We start from the raw sequence: 20312 nt of genomic DNA, 5'->3' as shown, positions 1-20312 counted from the left end.
GCATCAAGGAATCTTTGTGTTGTCTCAAAATTTATAGCACGACTTTTGATGCTCCTTGGTTGGGTCTGAGCAGATTATTTTTTGCGATTGCAAACGTAATAAAATGGTGGTCTGATAGTCCAGGATTATGAGGAACAACATTTATTCCATGGGATGGGGAAGGATGGGGAATGAATGGGCAACCTAAGAAACCTGCACAATCTAAGTTTTGAAAAGCTGGAACCATTAAGAGCTTTGACAGACTGGCACAGTCCAGTTGCTTGTCAAGACGGTAGAGAAATCTGCACTGTAGGCCTACCATAGGAGTGGAGAATAGCTGCCCAGACAAAGGTAGCTAAGCTAACAAGTCCCAGGCTCTGGAACAGAGTCGGGGCTGCAGACTATGGCGGATCCATCCATGCGAATCTAGCCACTGAGCAGCTCCAGCTTCATACGCTTGCTGTTACCCCAGTCTAGAGCTGGTCTCCTGGGACAGAGCTGTCTACTACATCCCATCACACCACGTCAAACATGTGGAACATTAGGGATCAAAAAGTGTTTCAGAGAGAGGTGGAGAGGATCCTTGTTCCTGAATAAATCAATGCGATATCACAGTGTAGCTAGTCTCACACAAAGACTATTAGCGCCTATGTGTATCTATAGCAATGCCTAAATGAATGCACCATCCATACAGTTGTTATAATCATTAAATATTCTCCAAGAATTTTGTCCCTTCCAAATTAGGAGGAAGGTAGTATTGCTTGTAAGCTCATGGGCTCCACAGCGGCTGTGGGGAGAGACTAGGGGAAGATAAAGTAGGTCTACATTTGACATTGTTCCTTATCAATCATAAAACCATGGTACAACTGGGGAGAAGGAAACTAAATTATACCACGCTATGCTTTGATATTGCTGGTATCATCAGGAATCAAAGTGTCTTGGAATAAGACATAAACCTGCAGTGAACTGGGAAGTCACTTTAAAGTCAGAGTAATTAGTCCAAATGAAGTGAGGGATCCACACAGCAGTCAGCATGTGGCATATGAATACAACATGGAGGTGACAAAGACCTGAGTTCCTGTCTGATTAGTACTGTGGTTGTCAGCAGACATCAGACCTGACTAGCACATCAAAAGAAACTGCAACACTTGTAAGTAACTTGTGGTATTCATCAAGCTTCTTTCCACCACTGAGTTTACCCCATACCCCTACCTTACCTATCACAGTGTGTCCATTTTTCGACTGAATCGAGTAATTATTTGTTGTTCACTGTGTTCATGTTTTTTGGAGGCGTATCACAAAATAACTGACTTGATCATTTATCTGCAGATTCTAAAAGAAAAAGAATAGCGTGAAAGAAGAAGAAAGACTATCTTACCTCTCTACCTGATGTTCTTTTTGTGTGTGAGGCTTAGTCGGCCCTGGCTGCTGCGCTAGCGATCCCAACAATCCCTTTATCTGCCTTTCATTACGGTCTCACTCGCCCTCTTAGCAGAGCGGGTGTCTGGGAGAGCAGTCCTTTCTCCCAGCCTGTGATGTTCCTGCAGATTACAGAGGCGCTTTGAAGCCGCTGCACTCCTCGATGCCGGGGCCTCAGACAGACCCATGCCATCTGCCAGATTGACGCTGAAGCAGCAGAATGGGGCAGAGACGCCCTCTGTTGATCTAGGCCTCTTTTGTCTTTCATGTGTCACATTCGGATGTCGCACCAAAGCCACACCTATGCAATCTGAATCTGCAGCGGGGCCCGCCTGCCCGAGAGACCAGCACACAAACACATAGACCAGATGTACGGATGGGATGGGGAGTAATGGGCCTCTGTAATTACTCTTACCTGTGGGCGTCTGTCTAGAAATGAGACAATTACTGCGGTCTTCCCCACATGGTATTCTCYCTCCTTCTCTGCCAAGGCCTTGGAAATCACATTMATGTGGGCTATTTATTCCTTACCGGCAGATTTRATTTTATAACACCGTAAGAGCATTAGAGGACAGCATGCAGGCTCATTTTCTAACAGTCCCGGTCAATGCTGCAGAAAGGTATAGATGTTACGACCCTTAGGGCAGTTARTATAGCAGATGGAAAGATACTGTTAAAGTTGCTGCCCTGGGGCGGTTAATGGTTCACTCTGAAAAAATAGGCCTTATAGTTTTTTTTTTACAATTTGGGATGAGTCAACACCGCCTCTCATTATTGGGTGTCAAATTGGGAGTCACAACCTTTGGTTGGAATGTCAGGTTAACTCCCAAAGTTGGAAGTTCCTTCCCCGTAAAATGTGGAACGTCAACGAGTGCACAGACAGTGTTACCCCCTCATACAGTACCAATCAGTGTGTCTGGATGGTAAACTCTCATTGTGTTTGCAGACTCAGAGACCATTTCCTAATGGCTGCTTCACATTTTCTATGAACTTTTCATGCAGCTTAGGATCTGAAAGAGGACCATCACCAGGCTTTGAACACTGGTCCCCTGTGTATTCTCCCCACCCCAGGACCACTGTCTTCAGAGGCTTATAGAGAAAAATGCCAAGAGTGACATAAATCACTGGTTGCCCCCCCTTCTTGAAAACACACACACCTCCTCCCCCTCCTTCTCTTTGTCATACAACACACAGACACTGTCAACCCCCAACAAGACTCCCCCGCAGTCACACATCAGAGTACTCTCCACTCACACAAAAAATAACTTCCACATCCATTGAAATGGAGCTTTCAAAAACAGAATAATACGTTAAAGCACCTTAAAGCACAAGATGTTAAACTACAAAAACACGAAGTAAAGCCCAATAAAATATACATTACAGTAATTGGATCAGAGAAGACTAGGTCTGACGATGGGAGGCGGGAGATGCTAATGACAGCACATCAAATGACCTCATGCAGCACTTCAAAACACAGCTCTGCATTGATTCTCCTCTAYCTGTAGCAGCACATGGTACCCTGGCTGTTGAAACTAGTTTTACAATATTTTTGAGCGAATAATCACGAAATCAACACAGTACAGACTACAGTAGATGATGATTTCATCACCATAGTGATGTACAGTGCTTTGCTCCAAGTTGGAACTTCCAACACAGAGCCAGGTCATATCCAGTGACTCCAGTGGCTCAAGACTGTATTAGAGATATTGGGACCTCTGCCATGGTGAATGTTGGGAGTAATACAGTCTTATAACAGTCTAATAGAAAACCAAAGCTACACACAGACACCGTGAAGGCCGTAGATAGGAGAGTTAAACGTCATTCTGTGATTGAGTGAGTGATGGAGTCTCAATGCAGCCATCACAGTGACAGATTGGCAGCAGTCAGGACAGACAGGCAGGAGAGAAAGAATGATTGGCCTCGACTCTTTGATGTTTATATCTCTTTTATCTGATTGCTGGTTATACATTTTCAAACCCTGTTCGTTGTTGACAGACATGGTGACCCTAAACCATCATCTCTGTCACAYCTGAATAGGATTCAGCTTGCTTCCCTTTGAGTTTAAAGAAGAAAACGTGAATCTGCTTCRCAGTGTTTATCTCTGTCAGGGAACAACTGATGTGCCATTCATTCTGTGTACACGACCAATAACATTTTCTTTGATTTGATTACATGCTTTCAGGTCATTTAGAAATAATTATTATGTGCTGGAGATGCTGGATGATAGTGCATTGCAAAAGCTTATAGAGAATAACATAGTATGACCATTTTCAATGCACAATAGCATAACACTGGGTTGTCCAAGGTCATAAAAAATCACTACCAATGTCTGTACAAAAATGTTACAACACGGTTCTCTGGTATTCTAAAACTGTAGAAACTGGATTGTTCCAATCGCTTAAATTTCAGATGATGATAGTATTTTGGCCCTACAGTGGCATGTAAACACTGCATAACTCGAGTGCTGATGGATTGGTCAAACCCAAACCATGTGCAAGACAGATAAACCATTTCAAACCCTCTTTTGTGTCCCACTGTTTGTGTTTTTGTTGTGAATGTATGGAGACCAAAAATGTTCATTCCATACAGGCCACAGAGTGGGAAGCGGTTTCCCATGGTTCCGTTAGGATGCTGCATGCTTTCATGTGGAAAATAATCTCTGGGTCCCCTCAGCCCCTCTGTTGTGACAGGGGATAATGAATTCCACAACATCTGCCATTTGTTAGCCTTGTTCGGTGTAACCGATCTCCTTTTAATCCCGAGACGTCCATGGACTTCCAAAGCGTGTGCAGAGCCACAGATGAAATGAAACAGATGGATCCCATGGCCTCTCTGGACAGGGAGTAGGGGTACAGAGTACAGACAGGCAAGCAGGCAGAGGATGGGGCTGGGAATAAGGGCTGGGGCTGGGGAGTAGGGGTACAGGTTGGGACACACGCTATACAGCTTTCTATTGAGTTACAGTACACCCCTTCAAATGCACTGAAAGTATAGGACCTCTGTCATATGTTTATAGGTATTCAGTGTAGTAGTAGTGATTTTCAGCCATAATGTTAGCTTATTCAAGCTCTTTCCTCAAGAAAAGTGAAGATTTGACATGTCAGTGTTAAATGGTTTGAGCCTTATCTCAGTTTCAAGGGACACCGAGTACTGGACAGTGATTCTCTCTCCCCAAGGCTTGTGAGGGATAGAGAGTGACAACACAGGCAGATAATAGTCGAGACTATTGATAAAGAAGCTGCGACACTGCTCCTCCTTTAGGCCTCTGTATCAGAACTCACCAGACAGTRACAGTATTAAGCCTGAGCTGAACAAGAGTGATGGGTTTTAAATCAACTGACATGATTTATTTCACTGCTTAAAACGGTTATCCTTAAGGGCAAAAGAAAAATGATATTTGCTTGCGTGGGCCGGGCAGTGATAACGCTAAACTGTTTTGCTGTACAGATAGAATACAACTAAAATCCTCAATGATCAACTTTGAAATGTAAAAATATGATCACTTCACAAAAATGTAGAGGCGTTGATATCCAGATAAATTATAATTTGTTGAGGATTGTTTTGATAGCCATACATGATTATACATAGATGATTATACAAATKATACATTCATCAGAGCCTCAGAATCTCCTTTCCATCTGAAAGGAAGGTATGGCCGGAATGGCCGATTCTGTTTCTTTTCGTTTCCACCAATTCTGAATATGAGAAACTGGATTCTCGGCCCCCATCCTCTGCCTCTTCATAAAACCTGGAATGTGCTTCAAAGAATGCACACTATCTTCCCTCCATGAATAAAACATCTGTCATTCATCGGCCTGCAAAATATGTGGCGATTTAACAGAGCATAACAGCTCTGAAGGGGATAGAGGAGGCAAAGCAGAAGCCTGTGCAGTGTCCTAATAATAAGCCATGTACAAGTGTTAGCTTAGGCTATCTCTCCCTTTGGACAGTTCACAGTTTGCTGGTCTTGGGACCAGGCCAGGGCAAGTAAAACTCCTATTTGTGATCCATAATGACAATAGGAGTTATTACATGAAATAAAAACAATTCAGTGTTTCAAAGTAGGTTCAAGTTAGAGTATTATTATCTATCGGCATCCACACAAAGACAGTCCGACAGAGAACTAAATGTCAGGTTGTGTGCTTCTGGTAAGAAGTCAGGTGCAGGAGAGCGGAGAGTTGTGATCAGGCGCAACAGACGGATGCAACTGCGTCAAAAAACCTCCAGCCAAATGGCAAAASTGCAAAGCGCGACAACAGTCACAATAATGCATAAGGTAAACAATTAAACACACTCAGGTTCAACACGGTACCCGGGGAAAAACCAGCCTGGCACGTAACACGAAACATGTAACAAAACAGTTCCACACAAAGACATGGGGGAAACAGAGGGAATATATATGTAGTATAATTAGGGAATGTGTAACGATCTTCGTYKGGAGAAAGAGAGGAGGACCAATGCGCAGCGTGGTAAGTGTTCATGATGAATCTTTAATAGAACAAACTGAACACTGAGATACAAAACAATAAAGTGAACTACTGAAAACCGAAACAGTTCCGTGTGGAACACACAGACACGGAAGACAACCACCCACGAAACCCAGGTGTAAAAAGGCTACCTAAGTATGATTCTCAATCAGAGACAACTAACGACACCTGCCTCTGATTGAGAATCATACCAGGCCAAACGAAAAAACCAACATAGAAACACAAACATAGATAACCCACCCAACTCACGCCCTGACCATACTAAAACAAAGAAATAATAAAAGAACTAAGGTCAGAACGTGACAGAATGTAAACCAGGTGTGCGGGGAAACAAGACAAAACAAATGGAACAATGACAAGTGGAACAATGACAAGTGGAGCGACGATGGCTAGAAGACCGGTGAGGTCGACCGCCGAACGCCACCCAAACAAGGAGAGGAGCCGACTTCGGCGGAAGTCATGATAGTACCCCCCCTTGACGCGCGGCTCCAGCATCTCCAGCGACACCGGCCTCGGGGACGACCCGGASGGCGAGGCGCAGGGCGATCCGGCCGGAGATGGTGGAACTCCCGCAGCATTGAAGGGTCCAACACGTCCTCCACCGGAAGCCAGCACCTCTCCTCCGGACCGTACCCCTCCCACTCCACGAGGTATTGAAGGCCCCTTGCCCAATGCCTCGAATCCATGATGGACCAAACGGAGTACGCCGGGGCCCCTTCGATGTCCAGAGGGGGCAGATGACCCTCCCGTACCTCAGACTCCTGGAGCGGACCAACCACCACCGGTCTAAGGAGAGACACATGGAACGAGGGGTTAATTCAGTAATCGGGGGGAAGCTGTAACCTGTAACACACCTCGTTCACTCTCTTCAGGACGTTAAATGGCCACACAAACCGCGGACCCAGCTTCCGGCAGGGCAGGGGCAGGTTTCGGGTCGAGAGCCAGACCCGGTCCCCCGGTGTGAATACCGGGGCCTCACTGCAGTGACGGTCCGCGCTGTTTTTTTGGCGCAGCACGGCAGCACGGAGGTGAGCATGGGCGGCCTCCCATGTCTCCTCCGCACGCCTGAMCCAGTCGTCCACCGCAGGAGCCTCGGTCTGACTCTGATGCCACGGCGCCAGAACCGGCTGTTACCCCAATACGCACTGGAAAGGGGAGAGGTTAGTGGAGGAGTGGCGGAGCGAGTTCTGCTCCATCTCTGCCCAGGGCACGAAGCCGCCCACTATAAGACCGCAGAAACCTGCCCACATCCTGGTTCACTCTCTCCACCTGCCCATTACTCTCGGGGTGAAAACCTGAGGTAAGGCTGATCGAGACCCCTAGACCCTCCATGAACGCCCTCCAAACTCTCGAAGTGAACTGGGGACCTCGATCAGACACTATATCCTCAGGCACCCCGTAGTGCCGGAAGACGTGTGTAAACAAGGCCTCCGCAGTCTGTAGGGCYGTAGGGAGACCGGGCAGAGGGAGGAGATGACAGGACTTAGAGAAATKATCCACAACGACCAGGAACGTGGTGTTTCCCTGTGAGAGAGGAAGATCGGTCAGAAAATCCACCTACAGGTGTGACCAAGGCCGTTGTGGAACGGGTAAGGGATGTAGCTTACCTCTGRGCAGGTGTCTAGGAGCCTTACACTGGGCGAACACCGAGCAGGAGGAAACATAAACCCTCACGTCCTTTGCCAAGGTAGGTCACCAGTACTTCCCACTCAGACATCGCACCGTCCGACCGATCCCCGGATGACCAGAGGAGGGTGACGTGTGGGCCCAATAGATCAACTGGTCACGGACAGTAGACGGAACCTACAGACGCCCGACGGGACACTGGAGGGGAGCGGGCTCTGTACGTAACGCCTGCTCAATGTCCAGATCCCATATGACCGGCGCCACCAGGCAGGAGGCCTGGAGTATGGGAGTCTGACCCATGGGCCTCTCCTCTGTGTCATACAGCCGGGACAGTGCGTCTGCCTTCACATTTTGGGAACCTGGTCTGTAGGACAGGGTGAACACAAAACGGGTAAAAAACATGGCCCACCTTGCCTGACGAGGATTCAGTCTCCTCGCTGCCCGGATGTACTCCAGGTTGCGGTGGTCAGTCCAGATGAGAAAAGGGTGTTTAGCCCCCTCAAGCCAATGTCTCCACACCTTCAAAGCCTTAACCACAGCCAACAGCTCCCGGTCCTCCACATCATAGTTCCGCTCCACCGGGCTGAACTTCTTCGAGAAGAAGGCACAGGGGCGGAACTTTGGTGGCGTGCCCGAGCGCTGAGAGAGCACGGATCCTATCCCAGCCTCGGACGCGTCCACCTCCACTATGAACGCCAAAGAGGGATCCGGATGGGCCAGCACGGGAGCTGAGGTAAACAGAGCCCTTAGGTGCCCAAAAKCCCTGTCCGCCTCAGCCGACCACTGCAAACATACAGGACCCCCCTTCAGCAGTGAGGTAATGGGAGCCGCCACCTGGCCAAAACCACGGAATAATCTCCGGTAGTAATTGGCAAACCCTAGAAACTGCTGCACCTCCTTTACCGTGGTGGGGGTCGGCCAATTATGCACGGCTGAAATGCGGTCACTCTCCATCTCCACCCCTGAGGTGGAAATGCGATACCCTAGGAAGGAGACGGCCTGCTGAAAGAACCGGCATTTCTCAGCCTTGACGTACAGGTCATGCTCCAACAGTCGTCCAAGCACCCTGCGCACCAGGGACACATGCTCGGCGCGTGTAGCGGAGTAAATCAGAATGTCATCGATATATACCACTACACCCTGCCCGKGCAGGTCCCTGAAAATKTTGTCTACAAAGGATTGGAAGACTGATGGAGCATTCATCAACCTGTACGGCATGACTAGGTTCTCATAATGCCCTGAGGTGGTACTGAACGCCGTCTTCCACTTGTCTCCCTCCCGGATACRCACCAGGTTGTAAGCGCTCCTAAGATCCAGTTTAGTGAAGAAGCGCACCCACTGCATTGACTCAATCGCYGTGGCGATGAGAGGTAGCGGGCAACTGTACCTCACCGTGATTTGATTTAGACCTCGATAGTCAATACACGGGCGCAGACCTCCCTCCTTCTTCTTCACAAAAAAGAAACTCGAGGAGGCGGGTGAAGTGAAGGACCGAATGTACCCCTGACGCAGGGATTCAGAGACATATGTCTCCATAGCCGCCGTCTCCGCTTGCGACAGGGGATACACGTGACTCCTGGTAAGTGCGGCATCTACCAGAATAAATCCAAATCGGCATATTCAGGGGGGATGCGCACGGTGGAGACCTGGTCTGGATTTTCCACCGTGGTAGCACCAATGGAAACCCCTACACACCTCCCCGAGCACTCCCGCGACCACCCCGTGAGAGCCCTCTGTTGCCATGAAATAGTGGGGCCATGACGAGCTAAGCAGGGAAGGCCTAGTACCACGGGAAACGCAGGAGAGTCAATGAGGAAGAGACTGATTCTCTCCTCGTGACCCCCCTGCGTCACCATGCCCAGGGAGATGGTGGCTTCCCTAATAAACCCGGACCCTAATGGTCGACTATCCAGAGCGTGTACCGGGAAGGGTCTAACCACAGGAACAATGGGGATCCCTAAACTAAGGGCGAATGCTCTGTCGATAAAATTCCCAGCCGCGCCTGAATCGATGAGCTCCTTATTCTGGGAATGCGGGGAAAACTCGGGGRAAAAAACATGCACAAACAGGTGGACAACAGAGGGCTCTGGATGAGAGTGGTGCAAACTCACCTGGGGTGACGCCAGAGAGCCCTGCCTGCTGCCTCGACTCCCAGAGGCACCAACCCGGCACCGACCATCAGTGTGCCCTCTGCGGCCACAGATGGTGCACGTGAAGGCCCCTCCTCCGGTCTCCCTGAACGCAGCCCCTCCCAGCTCCATAGGCACCGGAGCGGGGGTGCTGGAAGCTAGAACYGACAGAGCCCTCTCTGGATGTCCGCRGGTGACCAGCAGGTTATCCAACCGAATGGACAGATCCACCAGCTGGTCAAAGGTGATGGAGGCATCCCTGCAGGCCAATTCCCGACGGACATCCTCGCGCAGGCTGCATCGGCAGTGGTCGATGAGGGCCCTGTCGTTCCAACCTGCTCCGGTGGCCAAGGTCCGAAATTCCAGGGCGAACTCCTGGGCGCTCCTCGTCCCCTGCCTCAGGTGGAAGAGACATTCCCTGCCTTCGGGTGAACTCCTCGAAGTGGTCCAACGCCGCATCTCCTTTTCCCCACACAGCGTTTTCCCACTCCAGAGCTCTCCCCGAGAGGCACGAGACGAGGGCGGACACCCTCTCCCTTCCCGAGGGAGCCGGGTGAACGGTGGCCAGGTATAGGTCCAGCTGTAATAGGAACCCCTGGCACCGTGCTGCCGTCCCATCATACTCCCTGGGAAGGGCGAGACGCATCCCACTAGGACCGGATATAGGAGGGACGGGTAGTGGTAACCCCGGTTGTGCTGGTCGTGGTCCATGGTCTGGACAACGCAATCCATCGTGGCGCCGAGATGTTGCAGCATCGCCAAGTGTTCTCGGACGCGCTCCTCGACCCCTCGGACCGGGGTACCTGCTCCTGCTAACTCCATGGGTGGTGTGGAATTCTCCATAGCAACACCCACCCATAGCACACGCTCCAGCAGGTATATTTCACTGGTCATCCCCAAAGCAAACACTTCCTTTGGCCGCCTTTCCTTCCAGTTCTCTGCTGCCAATGACTGGAACGAATTGCAAAAATCACTGAAGCTGGAGTCTTATATCTCCCTATCTAACTTTAAGCATCAGCTGTCCGACCAGATTACCGATCACTGTACCTGTACACAGCCAATCTGTAAATAGCACAACCAACTACCTCATCCGCATATTGTTATTTATCCTCTTGCTCTTTTGCACCCCAGTATCTGTACTTGCACATCATCATCTGCACATCTATCACTCCAGTGTTAATGCTAAATTGTAATTATTTCGCCTCTATGGCCTWTTTATTGCCTTACCTCCCTACTCTTCTACATTTGCACACACTGTACATATATTTTTATATTGTGTTATTGACTGTACATTTGTTTATGTGTAACTCTGTGTTTTTGTCGCACTGCTTTGCTTTATCTTGGCCAGGTCGCAGTTGTAAATGAGAACTTGTTCTCAACTGGCCTACCTGGTTAAATAAAGGTGAAATAAATAAAAAATAAAAAAAAATGAACAAATGTACTATAGGCCTACATTGCTTCTGATTCCGCTGTCCAGTTTAGAAGTCTTAGGAAAACCTTGAGACCAATACTGTGTTAATCACACCCCCTACAGGTAACTAAAGTTGATACATTCTTATGTCATTTAAAATATAAATATATATAACCTTTATTTAACTTGGCAAGTCAGTTCACAACAAATTCTTATTTACAATGACGGCCTACCCGGCCAAACCCAGATGACGCTAGGCCAATTGTGCGCTGCCCTTTGGAACATCCAATCACGACAGGATGTGATACAGCCTGGGACTATTTCTAACACAATAAAATAAATAAAATAAAAAATACAGTAAAAACATACAACACGGACACTGTTTGTTTGGCTTATCTACAAATAAACATTGCACATGGTTATAAAATAATGTGATTTTACCTCCAGCCGACATGCGGCGCTGCACCAAACAAGCACTCTGCAATCGATTGCTATCCCTTCCAGGAGAGAAAACAAAGAATAACATTGTTGTTAGCTAGCGTAAAGATTCTAACCATAYAAATAATGGGCAAGAAGCATAAAAAGCACAAGTCTGAAAAATATGAAGGTAAGACACATTTAGGTCGCCAATGCGCTGTTATTGGTTGAATTGATTGGACAATTAAAAGGCTTGCGCTTCGTTTAGCTAACGCATAATCACCCATTTGAATTCACTGCAAGTTAGCTAGCTAAGTCATATGATATGTACCGAACTCATTAATGTTAGCTAATTGACAGATGTTAAAATATAGCTATCTAATTCGATTATTGCTGTCCGCCTTATCATTTATCCAAATGCATTGAACCAAAGATTGAACTTTGAAATGGCTAGCTAGCTGCTAAGTTATACTAATTTACATATTTTAGCCAGGTAGGGAGGTAACGTTAGCTAACGTTGTTGTTTGCAACATAGCAAGTTAAGTTAGCTAACTAGTTGGATACCTCACAGTTGAGCGAGCTGGCTAGCGAACTGTCAGCAGCAACTTGAGTTGGTTACGATCAAATATTTGGGAATATACTTAAAGCTAACCCAATGTGTCCCATCTACAGAGTACGGGGAGAGACCACTTAAATTGGTTCTCAAGGTTGCTGGAAATGAGGTGACGACTGGAAGCTCGAGCTTTGAAAACACATTTGATGAACATCCAGATTTAGAGAAACACAAGGACAAGAAAAAGAAGAAGAAAGGGGATAAGGAAAGGATCGAGTTTGGGAATCCATATTTTCATTACAGCCCATGTTTACCTTTTGTGTACTGTTTTTGAGGGGAATGTCTAGGGGAGACTAGCTGCCATTTCATTCCATGGCATGCCATGGGTGGTGCTAGCTGACTAAACTCCACCTATGTTTAAGTGTCTGATGAACTCCACCAACTGAGTGGAGCAGAGACCATCCTGTTGGGGAATTCAGCTCTGACCACATGGATTTGCCCAAGAGCCCAATACTTAAATGTTGAAGTGGCTTTTGATTTTCGGAATTCAAAAAGGGGTTTATTTGGCCAATAGACTCTTAGGTGATCTATCAAAAATGATAATTTCGTGTCAACAAACATGTTTATATGGTGCATTTAGATGACAAAGAAGAAGAAGGGACAGGACGCTGATACAGACTGGGATGATAGGGAGGCGAGCAGGACCCCTATCCATTCAGATCTGGCATCCTCCTTGAATAAAGTGGAAGGTAACTTACTTGCCAGTTTCTACAATGGCTGCCACTTTTCCATAATCCTTTCTTGGCCATTAATTTCTATTGATATATGAAGTCATTTTAACCATTTATCTTTCTTAATCTCTTTCTTTACCCACCTCACTCCCTCACTCTCTCGTGTGCTTTTTTTCTCATTCTCAGAGAAAGAACTGACCCCACTGCAGGAAGCCTTGAGTCAACTCATCAGACAGCTCCAAAGGTGAAGCTTGTTACTAAGAAATTGTCGTTGAATTGATTAGCAGTCTGTTTCCTCTGGTCTAAACATAACCCGATGACTCTCTATGGTCACTAAAGATCCCATGGCAATTATCGTAAGAGTATCTTCACTACAGGCCCTGGTTCGATKCCAGGCTGTATCACAACCAGCCGTGATTGGGAGTCCCGTTGGGCGGCTCACGTTTGGCYCAGCGTCGTTAGGGTTTGACCGTCATTGTAAATAAGAATTTGTTCTTAATGACTTGCCTAGTAAAATAAAAACCTGGTGTCCTAGCTAAATTCTCAATCTGGCCACCTAATCATCCCTAGCTTCCAATTGGATCATTCATCCCCCCCCTCTCCCCTGTAACTATTCCCTAGGTCGTTGCTGTAAATGAGAATGTGTTCTCAGTCAACTTACCTGGTAAAATAGTTGTTGCATTGAGGCCTAACAAAGCAACAACTGACTTTCTCTTGTAGGAAAGACCCAAGTGCGTTTTTCTCGTTCCCTGTGACTGACCTCATCGCTCCTGGCTACTCCACGATCATCAAGCGGCCCATGGACTTCAGCGCAATGAAGGAGAAAGTCAAGAATGAGTTTTACCAGTCACTAGAGGAGCTCAAGGTACACCTGTCAGCTGCACTACCTTCTTGACAAATAACTTTCAGAATAGCTTTATTTAGTCGTCTGTCATTCTAAAGCAGTGGATTGATTGACAATCAAGCCTGAAGTGTTGATTAAATAGAAAACCAATGTTAAACATATACAGAGTCCAGTGACTGACTGCCGTGTGTCTCCATTGATACAGGAGGACTTCAGGATCATGTGTGAGAATGCTATGATCTACAACAAGCCAGAGACCATTTACCACAAAGCTGCCAGGAAGCTGCTCCACTCTGGCATGAAGATCCTCCGCCCGGTAAGCGGAGTGCCTCTACAGAAGTAAATTTGACACATACACATGGGATCTTCCCTTGAGAATGGGTTTTGGTCCTGGGTTAGGCTTAATCTGTGTATAGGAAACTGGCCATATGTGTGCCTGGGTGACAATCACTAGTTGCCACATACGAACAGCAGAGGGCACCATATTCATACCCCTGAATGTTTAGATATGAATTTTCACCACAATGTTTTTTTGTTGTTGATAATTGGGGCCCCAGAACACTAATCACAAGACCCTGAGATTGGAACACGACAGATTGTGGCGTAAATTGCGGTGAAACACTGAGTCAACTCTTGTCTCTCCCGCTGTCCCACAGGAGAGGCTTGAGAGCCTGAGGCAGAGTATTGAGTTCATGGCTGACCTAGAGAACCCAGCCAACCAGTTAAGTAAGACTGGAGAGGTGGGAAACTCAAGCATGGACCAGTGTAAAGATGGCCCCAGCCCCACAGATCCTAGCGAGACTGCCCAGTCTGTACCAAACACTCCCAGGTACCGTGATAACTTTACCCTGCACATGAACACTGACAATATGCTTTTAGTTATTAATTGCTTGGAGAGTCATCATATATGGATATTGGTCTCAGACACAATTTACATAAACTAATATATAGACTTCAGATAGGGGTTACGGTGCTTGTTCATAGCTTAGACTGTGAGAAGCTGTTCTCGGCTATTTACCAAACACAGATTCCAACCAGGAAGCAAGCAAGCAGTATTACACACTAATGTTAAGTCATGGATAGTGTCCAAGTGCTGTGGGCTTGTTCTCCCAAGTGTTTGGTGGATCAGTTCTTTCCACAGACTGGCTGGAGGATGAGAGATAATGAAAGGAATGCCTTTGAGCGTGTCAGGTCTTGTGTTCAGTCAGCACTATGCAGCACCTTTCACACCAATCACTCTCTGAAACCTAGGAGTTGTTGTCCTTGTAAACCCCACTGAGGTGTAATGGGTAGAAAATTCTGTTCTTTAAGGTATTTTCTTAACTGCATTGTTGGTTAAGGGCTTGTAAGTAAGCATTTCACTAAGGTCTACACCTGTTGTATTTGGAGCGTGTGACAAATACATTTTTATTTGAAATGCTTTTGCATGAGGACTTATAAGATTTGATTGAAAGTATACTGGCAGCATATTCATTGGGAACATGTACTGTAGCTATAGCATGAAATGTATTCTCTATTAGATTTAGATGTTATGACTGTTTCAAAATGTATTGTAATCACTAATGGCTGCCAGCAAAATAAATTCCTATTTTCTGCTGATCCTTTTTTGGTATTGAGCAATGAAACCCTAGGAATCAGTTAAGTTCAGTCTCCTACTCCTCTATACTCTGTGTTCTCCAATACTTCCAGGAAAGACAACGACTCCAAAGACAAAGTGTCCAAGGTCGTCAGTCAGGCAGAGAAGGAGCTTGAGGAGATCCGCAAGCTCATTGACGATTCAGGAGGCAAACTGTCCAACAGAGGGCTGGAGAGTGAGGTGAGAGCCATGGGCTATGGAATTGGCTTAAACTGTTTAGGCCAACCAAGCTCTCTTACCCCATCTACAATAAAGGAAATGTATGGTCTAATTTAGTGAACATATTTATGTTCCCTAATGTAATAATAKAACTATTGTTTTATTTGGTTATGTAGCTGGACTTTGAGAGGAGAAAGTCTGATGGTTCCACCACACTGGCAATCCTGAACCCAGTTGATCTTGTTGCTGGAGGTGGGTCCAGTCAGTCACGGCCGCAATTAGCTAGTTGCGCTATATCCATTTCTATTTGTGCAACATGGGGAAAACCGGAATCCATGATTGATTCCAACTGTCATCAACTCTATCTTTCTGATGAACCTAACGAGTGTAATAAAATCATCAGCTTTTAATTGTAAATGAGCCTCTTTCTCAATTAACTCTTATCTCTACAGATGTGGGCTACTGCCCTGTGAAGCTGGGCATGATGTCCAACCGGCTGCAGAGTGGCCTCAACACCCTGCAGGGCTTCAAGGAGGACAAGAGGAACATGGTCACACCAGGTTAGCTGAAGGGGCCTTAGTGACAAGGTTTAATAATAAAAAAGCATTTTATCGACTTCCATCATCTCCAAGAGTGGCTGAATAACCTCTTCTCATCTGAGTGACTGAACCCAGAGCTGTTATAGAAGCGCATGTATAAATCCAATGTTCAACCAACATAACTACCAGTCTCAATGTATCCATTTATAAATCCATTCATGGCCAAAATTATTTTTCCATAAGGTCATGTAGCCATGTCAGATTGTGATTCTATAAAAATCTGTTTTTCATAGTCAATAAATGTATCTCTGAGAGGCTGCTCTCAGCCTGTGGTCCTGTATCTCCATCAGTGTTTACGAGCTGTATGTAACCCAACCTCCGCTCTCGCAGTATCGTACATGAACTATGGTCCGTACACCTCCTACGCACCCGCCTACGACTCGAGCTTCGCCAACATCGGGAAAGAGGACACTGACCTGATCTACTCCTTCTATGGAGAGGAGGCAGCCTCCAGGGATCTGAGAGGTATGCATGTTGCTCCTCATCCTCCCCCTACATTACGGTGTAATATTATGGTCCAGATCTGACATTTACAAGGGCCTACTTTACAGTAAATCATTCCAAACAAAGCTTTGAGCATTCCAGCATGCTCATAACAGTCCAGATGCCCCTGTATTTCATTGGGTTTGTATGAGTAGGCATTCTATGGTTCTGTTGGTGTGGATGAGATTCACTGTGGTGGAGGCTAAAACCACATGGTAAACCTGATACGACCCTACTGCTTCTGAGAGGAGACCAAATGTGACTACCATACACACACTGATGTAATGTGTCTGTTTTTGTGTCTGCAGCCTCTCGGAGTTCCTGTCCAAATCGSAGGATCACATGTACAAACTGGCAGACAACCTCCTGGACGCGTTGATTAACGGGGAGCACTCCAAAACCCTGAGAGAGGTAGAACCATTAAGCATGGGAATTATACGGCTACAGTTATTTTAACATTTCTTTGGACAATACTAACTTGATGTGTTCTTACCCACCAGACCTGTCCAGATGAGCAAGGGCCAACAGAAACCTCTGAGACTGGAGACAAGGACATGGAGGTAAGTCTCAGATACACTAAACGTGGACAACCTCAGCAGATAAAGGACAGACACCACACCCTAGGTCAACTACACCCAGCTGAAGTGAACCCCAGCTAACCCGCCCCACCAACAGTGTTGGATAATATTAACAGCTTCTGCACATGCCGTAGCTGTTGTTCCAGCTGTGTCAACATGGCAGGCTCGTTAGCTAGCTGCTATGATCCAACACACAGAAAGAACATTTCCCCTTCAAAACACTGCCTTTCTCCACCAGTCCCTGAGACCAGGTCTGTTCACACACTCTCTGGGATGTGGAAATGTCTGTGTTTTCTTTCTGCGCCCCCCTTCGTTGGGCGGCTGAATGGCTCCTCAGTCACAGCAGTGTAGAGGCTGGAGGAAAGAAAAGCATCAGGCCTCTCTTAAGCACACAGCAGCTCTATACCTGGCTGTTTGCTGTGCTTGGCCAGTGTCTAGTTTATCCTCATTCCCTGGTTGGATGTTGCTGTGGCTCTTTATTTCATTTGATTTTTATTGGAAAGGGACTGACAGAGATATTGACTGGAGCTACTAGAAAAGAGCTGGCCTGGCTGATGCCTTTCCTTTCAGCAATGCAATTTCAAAGATTCACTGACTGCAGCACTGGGTGACTTGGAATCCAAACAAAAATGCTTTTACTAACCTAACCCTTCTGTTTTTCCCTCAGGTGGTTGAACCCGAAGCCAGCAAGCAGGCTGTAAGCAGGCTAGCCTCCCTGGGCTCTGTGATCGGCTTGAACTTCCTGAATCCACCGGACCTCCTCTCTGAGGGTAAAGATCAGCGGGGCAAACCCCAACAGCATGCAAGTTAATTCTCTAAAGCTACTGAGAGCCAAAGAGTTACATTTTAAATCTCCTAGGCTTAAACCCTTCCTCAAGGTAATTATTGAGGTGTTTGACTCCTGCAGCCTCCCTGGGCTGTTGTATGGCATGTGCAGTCCCAGTTGAATGAGGTCTATGAAGATAAGATGGAGGATTCAAGAAATAGAACGCATTGTAGATGACCCTGCACAGGTCAATGCAAGCTTACTTTATGATATTTGAGTAACAAGAGTGTGTATGTCTTTGTGCATCAGAGGCCCAACATTTCCAGCAGAAGTTGGATGAGACTACAAAGCTCCTCCGCGAGCTGCAGGAAGCGCAGAGGGAACGCTTGAGTGTCAAGCAGCCCCTTAACATCTGCCTGCTAGCCCCAACCACCAAGGAGCTGCAGCTGGGTAACACTTAATTTATTTTAAAGGAGAATGGAATTCCACTGTCTATTTTATTGGGGGGGGGGGGCGGCTCTGATTCAAATGGGTTGGGTTAAATGCAGAAGACATCTCAGTTGAAGTCATTGTTGTGCAGCTGACTAGATATCCCCTTTCCCCCACAAGTCTTTGTTTGGATTCAAGCTTTGGTTTGAACCCTGTAAAAATAGTGCAACCAGAAACAGTTATGACTAAACATGGATTTCTGTCAAGCTATTTTCTTTTGACTATCTTAATTCCAATGGAAGAAATGCCTGGGCCATCCATTTCTCAGCTACACCAGCTACACCACTACCAGTGATCTGTATTTGGACTCTACCTTTGGCTTGAAGTTGGGCTCTATCATAATTTCACCATTTGTCTCCCTGTAGCTGARAATGTGACTGGTAACCTGGCCCAACTGACCAGTCAGGTGGCTCCAGGAGATGTGAGCAGTGTGTATGGGATCAGGAGGGCCATGGGCATCGCTATACCCCTAGAGGCAGATGAACCACTCATAGACCTCACCACAGGTAGGCTTAAACCACCCGGCATCTGTTTCCCTGGTTATCATTTAGTTCAGGAGTAGTAAACATTCTAACCATATACTGGTTGATTTTGGGAATGTGTTCAGTGAAGTAGTAGGCCTACGTGCAAAACTGACTTTTTTTAATTGCCCCTGAGGTGGTAAAGTTGTATTGAATGGTGTTGGTGTGTATAAACAATAAATGTTATGGCTACATATGAATTGAAATGTCAAAGCTATTCCCTTATGTCTCATCTTGATTCCAGTGGATGCTGAGCCGATGGATACCGTGCCTGAAGTTCAGCAGATTCCAGTCATCGCAGTATAACGGAATTTCACAACCATCCTCCTGATAACATCCAATCTCTGTTGTAGTGTACAAAAAGGTTATTTGTTTACATTTATTTTAATAAACCTTTTATATTAAGCCATTTGTCATCTACCTTATCCAATCTGTTATTCCTTGTCTTTGTATATCAAGTTGGGATTCAGCCTAACAATTTATYGCAACTGTACAAAATGCAAACTCACATTTATTCCTCAGAAAGCAACATGACAGACATGGACACATTCGTTTGGCAGTCAGATGTCGAGTAAAGCCACAGGACAAGTCAGTTTTGAGGCACAGAGAAGAATGTATCTTAAAGGTCCAATGCAGACATTTTAAATCATTTATGGGTAACAAGTGTGTTTCTGTTTTCAATGAAACAAACAGCTTCTAAGCTAAATTTGCTCTTTGCTAGGACTGTCCATGGTCTGATTGGGGAGAGCTGAAAACAAGCTGTTATTGGCCTAGCGGTTTGGAACTCTTTCTTATTGGTCTTAGCTAATTTACTGCCTGGCCAAAACTCCATCCCACCAAACAGGCTGAGATTTCAGGTGGTCTTTTAAAAATTGCCTTATCACAACATTAACAGACAGTAGGTTTAGGTACACAAAGAACACCAAATACAATGTTAGTTTGACCAACGATTCCCAAAAAGCATACGCTGCCTGTCTGCAGGTTAATGTTGGCTAGTCAATGCAATCTATAMATTTACAACTATGGCTGAAGTATACTGCACAGCACTGAGTTAGGCTCTCAAGACAATTCTGTTTTGTTTCAGTCAAACTAAACTTTTCATACAGTCACCAGAATGTTTTGTTTTACTCAAATTGATTGTAGTGCATATAGCACTTATTCTTCATCAGCTTATTTGAAAACAGTACACTTCATACCATATAAACTGTCCATTCCACAGAGCGTTGGAGTGCAAGTTAAAACTTCGCTGCTGTCACAGCATGAAGGGAACCCGTGAGCAAAGTCTTGCATCGCAATATCTGCGGTGCAGCTCGTTACAACGCAATTTCGCTTAGTCTACCTTTTTAAGGTCTAGAAAACCATGACAGAGTATGAACAGTACACTTCTGTCAGTCCACATGCAGCAGAACTCACTCCATTGTTTTGGTCACCATTTGCTTGATAAACAGCTCAGTTTTAAGAGCGGACTGAATATCTTTTTTTGTG

The 20312-nt window shown here is 46.1% G+C and overlaps 1 protein-coding gene across 1 annotated transcript; it reads left to right on the top strand.

Annotated features, from left to right (window-relative positions):
• Window positions 1-11532: 11532 nt before the first annotated feature.
• On the top strand, window positions 11533-19252 carry LOC111969537 (bromodomain-containing protein 7-like). The gene is given in 18 exon segments (XM_023995719.2): window positions 11533-11658; window positions 12141-12286; window positions 12662-12770; window positions 12939-12996; window positions 13473-13617; window positions 13802-13912; window positions 14253-14425; window positions 15286-15412; window positions 15568-15643; window positions 15844-15951; window positions 16321-16431; window positions 16434-16455; window positions 16782-16884; window positions 16974-17033; window positions 17719-17821; window positions 18127-18267; window positions 18672-18812; window positions 19072-19252. Coding segments are annotated over 18 exon segments (1839 nt in total). The 5' UTR covers window positions 11533-11615; the 3' UTR covers window positions 19134-19252.
• Window positions 19253-20312: the final 1060 nt, after the last annotated feature.

The sequence above is a fragment of the Salvelinus sp. IW2-2015 genome, linkage group LG10, assembly GCF_002910315.2.
Source record: "Salvelinus sp. IW2-2015 linkage group LG10, ASM291031v2, whole genome shotgun sequence".
Classification (NCBI taxonomy): Eukaryota; Metazoa; Chordata; class Actinopteri; order Salmoniformes; family Salmonidae; genus Salvelinus; species Salvelinus sp. IW2-2015.
The sequence above is the reverse complement of the archived record's forward strand: the minus strand, read 5'-3'. Positions and strand labels throughout refer to the sequence as shown.